The 8,824-nt window shown below is 38.2% G+C and overlaps 2 protein-coding genes across 2 annotated transcripts; one reads left to right on the top strand and one right to left on the bottom strand.

Annotated features, from left to right (window-relative positions):
- Positions 1–281: 281 nt before the first annotated feature.
- On the top strand, positions 282–3,855 carry LOC134633177 (potassium voltage-gated channel subfamily A member 7-like). The gene is made up of 2 exons (XM_063482045.1): positions 282–959; positions 2,962–3,855. The coding sequence occupies exons 1-2, from the start codon at positions 282–284 to the stop codon at positions 3,853–3,855; spliced, it is 1,572 nt and encodes a 523-aa protein (XP_063338115.1).
- Positions 3,856–6,104: 2,249 nt separating this feature from the next.
- On the bottom strand, positions 6,105–6,798 carry fgf21 (fibroblast growth factor 21). Its single transcript, XM_063482246.1, has 3 exons — positions 6,714–6,798; positions 6,480–6,583; positions 6,105–6,395 (listed from the first exon to the last, which is right to left on the bottom strand). Exons 1-3 carry the CDS (start codon positions 6,772–6,774, stop codon positions 6,105–6,107), a joined length of 456 nt encoding a protein of 151 aa, XP_063338316.1. The 5' UTR covers positions 6,775–6,798.
- Between the last annotated feature and the right edge of the window lie 2,026 nt (positions 6,799–8,824).

Here is an 8,824-nt window from a genome sequence, read left to right on the forward strand (position 1 = left end):
TGAGTAAATTATATTCATTAACTGGGTACTAACATTGTTTGTTGTTTTGCCTTCAGTTCATCTAAAAACAAAACCATGAATTAGCTTTTAATGTAATGAAATCTGTCATGAAATGTCAATTTCCCCTCTTTAGTCCTTTGCTGCTAATGCTTATCAACTGAAAACCTATTTCGCTGATGTAATTATCACTCTGGTTTTAAACAGGTTTTCTTTTAAGTCCAGGTGTTCAAAATCTCAAGAGGGTGGTTTGCAGCATTCCCTCGGTTAGGATAATAACAGGGATGGAAAGCAGGGATCCACAGTCCAGTGAAGGAGAAGGCAGAGGGAAAGAGAGCGATGGGGAGAAGGACAAGCATCTGAAGGACCAGTTCGACAGTGAGGAGAAAGGAGAGAAGGAGATCAGGGGAAACGAGAAAGAGAAGAAGAAAGAAAAGCGTTGCTCGAGGTCTCTATGGAGGAATGGATGGGCACTGAGTGAAAGACTGGCCATCAATGTATCAGGGATGCGTTATGAAACTCAGCTTCGCACCTTAGCCCAATTCCCTGACTCCATGCTTGGCGACCCCAGACGAAGGTCACGCTACTTTGACCCACTTCGAAACGAGCTCTTCCTGGACCGCAATCGAGCCTGCTTTGATGCCATTCTGTATTTTTACCAGTCAGGGGGTAGGCTTCGGAGGCCTGCAAACATACCCCTGGATATTTTCATGGATGAGCTGATATTCTATGAGCTCGGAGAGGACATCATGAACCGCTTCAAGGAGGACGAAGGTTTTCCAAAAGAAGAGGAGAGGCCTTTGCCATCCAACAGACTCCAGAGAAAACTGTGGATGCTGTTTGAGCACCCAGAGTCCTCATCGGGTGCACGCATCATCGCCATCATTAGTGTAATGGTAATCGTGGTGTCCATCCTCATCTTCTGCCTGGAGACACTGCCTGACCTCAGACATGACAGAGAGGTTGGAAATTTAATTCAAGTTCATGTTTGGAAAGGAAAGGTGTGAAAGATGGATGGTTTTTGCAGGGTTACCTGAAAGACAAAATGGTGGTATCAAGGCACTAAAAGAGAAACCCAAAATCTTGTTGTAAAGTCTTGAATGAAATATATGTGATTGTTTGGGTCAAAGGAAACACAATACTTTGGTAAGCTGTTGTTTAGGTAAACACACACTTGAAGAGTACTACAGTGTGCTAAGAGGAAAAATACTGACATAGGATACTATTGGCCAATATGTCTGGAAGCAGACCAGAGAGAGCGAGAGCTTATGGCGTGATTATTTTAGTCGGCTGTTAAATTTGATACGCTCGGATTCAGGAAGTGTTAAAGGGTACAGGGAGTAATGGGTGGGTATTGGAATACAAATAATAGGAAGCATATTCAGACCCGAGAAGACAGTTAAGTGTGTTAATTAAAGGTCACAAGTGACCATACATATAGGCAAAGGTGAGCCAAGGCCTTCCAGGTGGCTTAGAACCAGAGACTAAAAGGTCTCACAGGATGAGTTGCATAGTTTTGGGTCATGTTAACACATTCCTCCAGGACTGCTGTGCTGTGGCAGACTTCCTTTGCACAAGGCAGCTGCCAGGAAACTACTGTAACCTCCTCCTGTTCGAGTCAGCGGTACACTCACTGAACTGCACTGGCAATGTTACACGGCCTCGGCAGCCAGGGCGATGGGAATAGCGATGAAGGTGGAGATGGATGAGGAGTGGTGCAAGTAGACACTCATGTTTCTCTTCAGAGATCTCACTGGGTTAAATATAGTCTTAGGAGAGCCCTTGGAGCAAATCAACACATAGATGTCCACCTTTAGTAATAAACACTGTCACTGACCTGCTACTGAAAGTCATAAGGAATACACTAAGTTTATTTAAACTACTCTGAGCTTTATATATTCCACACAACCCATTACAGCATACTAAACACATCTATTTTAATCCATGCAATCCGATTTCATACTGTTAACTGAATGTTTAGTATAAGATGTTTTAAATAGCCACCAGCCAATGCTTGAATATGCAGTGTTATAATAATAAGTGGCACACATGATGGAATGACAGGTGGACTAGAAGAGATAGCTGAATTGAAAGGCGCAGATGCCAAACACTTGCAATGCTGCCAAATGTGAGAACCAATAGCATGGTGGGCAACATACTGTAGTTTAATGTATCAAACACTACCTAGCTCAGCAGTATTTTTTTAAAGTAAAATACTAGCACAATATACAGTAACAGCTTTGCATTTAAAAGAACATATGTTTACTTAATATGTTTTAGAAAGACTTAGATTATAAAATGTATACCACATTCATATATATATATACATTTATATATATATAGATTAAATATATAGCTATAGCGACCCACTTAGCTTAGCTTAACTAAGCTTAGCAAAAAGACTGATCACAACAGGTAACCTGGTGCTATCAAAAGTAACAAATCTTGCCAGCACGCTTAAAGTTTTTTTTTTAATTAATTTTAATCCATATAATATTAAAATCGGTTCACTGTTCTATGGATGGCTACCCACCAGATTTTTTGCCATGGTTTTGCATAGTAGTTTGTAGTTAGCACTGTTTCCTTAGAGCAAGACGGTTCGGGTTAGCTGGGACATCTCTGTGTAGAGTTTGAATGTATTCCCCACACCTCCATGGGTTTTCTACGCATTTTCAGCTGAGAGACATACAAATGTATTTAATTGGTGGTTAGAAAATAGATGTAGGTTTGATTTACAACAAATCCTGTGGGACTTCACCCTTTGTGTGTGTAACTTATGCACTTTTAGTTTTTGCACACTTGATCAAACAATCAAGACAAATCCTGTTAATTTTAAGGTGCTGGCAAATGTTTTTGTTACTTAGGTGTTTTTTGATTTATTGATTTTTTAAATTGTCTTTTTTTACTTCTAACTTCACAAGTATGTTTTACATTTTTCCTGTCTGCCCTGTGTCATTCACTCAGGAGCATCACTCCCAAGCAAAGAACATGTCTGAGAACATGCCTGCTGCATCAAGTTTTTTCCACGATCCCTTCTTTATGGTGGAGACTGTGTGCATATGCTGGTTCTCCTTTGAGCTCATCATGCGATTCGCTTGCTCCCCCAGCAAAATGCACTTCTTCAAGGATGTCATGAACATCATTGATTTCAGTGCTATTCTGCCTTATTTTGTCACTCTGGGAACAGAACTGGTCAAAGACAATGATGCCTCTCCAGCCACGTCCTTGGCCATCATCAGGGTCATCAGGCTGGTGAGGGTCTTCAGGATCTTCAAGCTGTCTCGTCACTCCAAGGGCCTCCAGATTCTTGGTCAGACACTGCGGGCAAGCATGCGAGAGCTGGGTCTTCTTATCTTCTTCCTGTTTATTGGCGTCATCCTCTTCTCCAGTGCTGTCTACTTTGCTGAAGCTGACCACAACAAAACAGACTTTGTCAGTATACCACATGGCTTCTGGTGGGCAGTTGTCACCATGACTACAGTAGGCTATGGTGACATGTACCCTGCAACAGTGTGGGGCAAGATGGTGGGCTCCATGTGCGCCATTGCTGGTGTTCTTACCATCTCGTTGCCTGTTCCTGTCATTGTGTCCAACTTCAGCTACTTTTACCATCGAGAGACTGAATGCGAGGACCGAAGTGAGTACACTCATGTCGAAACTAGCCTATGGGAGGATGAGGAGGCCGAACGAGAGGATTTTGAGGAAGATGGCCAGGATCCAGAGGGAGATTATTATGCCAGTGAAGGTATTTGCAGCCCTCTAAATGGGACTTTGCTTGGTGGACTGTGTACAGGACAGAGTATAGAGTACAGGGGAGGAAATATGTATCTGAGGGAACCACTGGTTACTCAAGTTTAGGGAGGAAGTTTTGTATCCATTGACAAAATCATAAAAGCAAGAAAAGTTTGTGATTCACAATTAAATTAAAATGTATTTAAAGGTTCTGAAGTCCTGGCAAGACAAACTAGTGAACCAAGAAATGCTAGTTTGTGTCATTTCAATTTAATGCTCATATACCTCCTAACAACCTAATATTGCCTTTGTTATTTGCTGAAACACTAACCAGTCAAATGTCACTGAAAAGCAACTTTTGCATAACACTGGTTTAAAAAACAAAGGTTTTACATTCTCAGGGTTGTGATATTAATGAAATACAAGCTTTTATTTATTAATGCAGTCAGCTTGTGTTTGAGATGACTTCCTGAATGTCTTGTGTCTTGAAACTATAATGTCTTAGTACTTGTGCCTGAAAGTTTGAAATGAAAGCAGACAGATCATAAGCGATATGAATGTCACGTCTTTTCAGAACTCAACCAAATACCAGCTGAGCTGTCAATGAGGACAGACTAAGATCTCTCATACAACACCTTTCACATTCTCAATATTGTTCTATAAGTATAATGTATGCATATTTGATTTTTTTTTTTTTTAGTTCTGGCTTATATATTACCTAAAATGCCTGTGTTAAATAATTGATTTGACTGCCATGGCAAACGTTCTGTATTTATCTGCTTGATTAATACATTCAGTGTTTTTGATAAAGATTATATTTTAATAATTTTCTTAAGTTTCCCATTTTGTTTTGTTTTTTTGTGGTTTCCTTGTGTTGTTTTTTTTAGTCAGTATTTAACAGTTAAGAAAAGGTCTATTACAGCAGTGTTATTTATGAAAATGAAATATAACAATCCTTGATAGCTTAGTCTACTGTGGCTCTGTTTTCACTATTGTGTGTCCATGCCTGACCTTTCCAAGAGCCACTAAGCTGTTATAAGCAATACCTTCAACAACATTGCTGTCAGATTCACAGGAACACATAAGACTTTCCAACACATCACAGTGATGATCCATGGAAGGTATGTGTGCTTATGTTACCTCACTTGTGTAAACTGCTGTAATAATGTGTTTTACTTTGTGTTATTGATGTTAGCTTAACAGTCAGTAAAGGGCAAGTAGATTAAAATAAACCTTTTTTTATTGTCTTTAACAATGGATCCCTGTCTGCTGGAATAGATTAGTCAGTGATGCAATGCTTGGATGGCAGTAGATGTCTTTTTGAGTTTCAAACAACGCCACAAGTAAACTCTCAGTTTACTTTATAATAATGGAAAATAGCATGAAATACAAATCTTGTGATCACTTATTTTAATCTTTATAGGGAATGTAATCATTGTCACCTGCAATCAGGCCTGAAGTAATGAACAAAGAAAGTGTGCATTTGCAATGCCTGTTTATAGATCACGATGAAAAAAAAGAACTGATATAAAATGAGAACAATTAAACCTTACAAAAAAAGATCAAATAAATCACAATATAAATTGTTAAACTCACATAAAACTTTTTTTACGGAGAATATAAACTGAGAAAATCTGTTGGTCAAAGACGAGGCAAAATTTCATTAGGGACAAAAAAACAATAACTGTACAAAGAACAGACGATAGAGACGTTTTGGCTTCATTTTTGGGGAGCTGTCGCATCGTCCGTGTTTTCTACAGTCATTGAAAAAAACATTCACCCACAAACTTGGTCTACCTCTCATTGGATTTTGTACCACCAGAGGGTGCTCATGCTTTCACTTCAATACGCTTGTTTTCCCACTTCTACTTTCCCGGTCTGTGTACTTGGTAAATATATACTTGGTTTTTTAAGTACATTCTGGTTTGTTGAACCATTTAATAAGGTTGCTCAATCTTTTCATGACAAATTTGACAACGAAAAGCAATATTTATATCATGTTTGTTTTAATTCAGAATTTCTCCCCAATAAGATAAACACACTTGAGTTGTACAAACAGAAACCTCTTAGGCTTCCCCAGCACATCTGGGTTAGGGAAACTTCAGAAACCTCACATGTCAAAATCAACAGGATGTTACAAACATGATTTCAAAGTACAGTTACAGTTTTTGAAATTTAAAAAATTAATAAATAACCATTTGAAATGCACAATACATAGTAATAAATAAATAACTTACATTAGTATTGCCTCCACAAAAACATGTTGAGAACAAATAACAGAAAGCTACTCATTTCAAAACTAAATCAAGTTTACAGGCTGAATCTAAAAAGATATAAAGGTGCCGATCTGTGAGAAGTCTGTGCAGTGCATTCTTTTATTTGTCCATAGAAAACTGAGGACTGCCCATAGAATTTAGACCCATTCCAAGAAGGTCATCAGAGTCCACGTTAAAAAGTCTCTGATTGTTTGGCATCTGCTCAGATACGCTATCCGTTTTCAAGTTATTCCTCAGTGGTAGGAACCGTGTAAAGGGAAGTGCGTGTCGATCTGGGGAATGTCTTGATGCCAGTGACATGGGAAATCCATATTGTGAGGAAATGAAACGGGTGTATCCATCAGCCAGCAGCATTTCTCTGAAGGTGCAGCTGGTTTCTGAATAGTGACTCTGAAAATAGTGTTAAAATATTGTTACGATTTGATAGAAAGTGATGCAAAAAAGGATGATTCAGTTTTCGGTGTTATAGCTTACCTGCCCTTTCAGATTGCCTTCGCTATCCATACAGAGAAAAAGAGATGATGATGGTCCTTTAATGATTACATGGCCTGGTTTAACTGATTTCAGCTGCAGCAAACCTGAAGATACAGAAATAGTAATAATAAAAATTAGATTTCTACATAGGCCTCAAATTATCCACTGTCTTTTGTGGATGGCAGTCAGTGCCAAATATGCAATCTGTTGCGAGCTTATCCTCCTAATACTCACTGTAAGGTGTCTGAGCATCACTTCCTGTGACTCTCCCATCCATGTTCATCTGCAAATACATCCCACGTCTGTGGTTATCTGCAAAAAGAAGCAATGAAGGAAAGTAATCAGAAACATTTGAGTTTTATAAGAGTGACATCGCCTCGTCTGTATTTTTGCACATGCATTCAATTATTCTGTGAATTGCTGCAATGAAAAAATGTTTAAATACCTGTGTAAAGATGCACTTCTCTGACTTGATTATTAAAGGATAAAAGCGGGTTGGAGTCAGGGAGATAAAACGACATAGAGACAGGAAGTGGAATGATTAAGAGAAGAGAAAACAGGTGAAAAAACAAAGGCATTTGGGCAAAAAAAGATTGACGAAGCTTTAAGATAAAGAGATGAATAAATAAGGAATAAATAAAAATAAATAGATTTGCAAAGATTAAAAAAAATAAATAAATATTAAATAAGAAATATACCACTGTGCACTAGTGACTCCAGGAGCAAGTTTTGGCCCTTATAAAGGAGCTTTGAGAAGGAGGTCCTACTTCATGACCGCATGAGTCAGACATTTCTACATAATTAGTGTGATTGAATGCTGCGGGGAAAACCTTTGCTCTCATACTGTGTATGGACTTCTCAGATCACTTACAGTAAGAGTTGTTGTAAAGGTGTGTTTTTTTTGGACTCCCACAAGTTCAAGTGGACTAAGTATTTTCTGAGCCATCATGCACGTGTGCAACATGTGTACATAATTATGTTAACCAGTGATTTCATCACTTAACTTAATCACAATATTTACCAACACCTGAATTTTAGAGTCTTTTTTTGCACAGGACACATTTTGATATGAATTAGTATTTAAACAACTGTTTCTGTTCATATTAATTGAAGCCCTACACCTTACAGAACCTCCTTATGTGAGGAGTTTTTAGTATTGCTTGGAATTTGCAATTCATGACTTCTTGATTAGATAGAGCATCATATATACTCAGTATATTTCAAAATACCTTGATTACACAACAATACATTGTAGCAATTCTTTCCTTTTCATAGTTTTCCTTGAAATATTGTAGTAAAAATTGACCGGAGCACAACACTAATTTTGCTTCGTCACGTGTGGAAGAGTGTGCTGTTTGCTTTTCCATTCATCCCTCCAATTATACATTTAAAAACTGCAAGAAAATATAACACGAAGTGTCTGCGTCATCTCCCGAATGAATAATAGCAATGAATTGGGAGTGGGAAGTGATGAAGTGTGTTTTGAGTTTTATGGTGTTTATCTTATTTTGATATGTGTGTGTTTGAGAGAGAATGGGGGGGACGAGTGGGTGAAGCAGATTTATAAGCAGCCGGAGTGTTTACAGGAATGCAGCTGTGCAGTCACAAGAGAGGCCTCACGTCAGATCGGAAACTCTCCAGTTAGGAAAAGGTGCATCACGGTGAAACGTCTTCAAACTGCACCATCACTTATTTCACTGCACTGTCATACTGAATCGGTCAGTTAAGAATGTGAAGCATCTGCAAACACTACCCTTAAGGCCAAAGAAATAATTGATGATGCTTTCTTAAAAGCTCTGATTTGTAATGCCTTTAGTACTGATCCATCTCCAACTTCTATAAAATAAGTAATAGATATAGGTAAATAAATACCTCTGTTTTATATGGAAAACTCTTCATGCTGTTTCCCAATCAAATGGTACAAATACACACAGAACATAGTCATAAACACTTAAAAATATTTCTTAATGTTTATGCTGGATTTTCCTGTTTACCTTTTAAGCTTCCAGCAAATTGGGGTGTAAGTCCCATCAGTGTGTGTGCGAGAAGTACTTGTAAGAAAAACCCATCATGCTCTTAATTTAAGCACGTTTTTCCCCACCCCCACATATTAAGGATCTTTATGAATGTGTCAATATATTTACAGGTGATGAGGGTGAGTATTTCAAGGAATAGATATCAAACTAAAACTTCCCCAGTTAATTACATAAATTAAAATCATTATTTTTTGTCTCACACTTTTTATGGTATCCTGAAATATGCAAATGGACTCATTTAGACTGCGTATGTTGGATGGTTTTATTCCCATAACCTAAAAGAATGAGTTATGGAAGTGAAACGATTGG

The sequence above is a fragment of the Pelmatolapia mariae genome, linkage group LG8, assembly GCF_036321145.2.
Source record: "Pelmatolapia mariae isolate MD_Pm_ZW linkage group LG8, Pm_UMD_F_2, whole genome shotgun sequence".
NCBI lineage: Eukaryota > Metazoa > Chordata > Actinopteri > Cichliformes > Cichlidae > Pelmatolapia > Pelmatolapia mariae.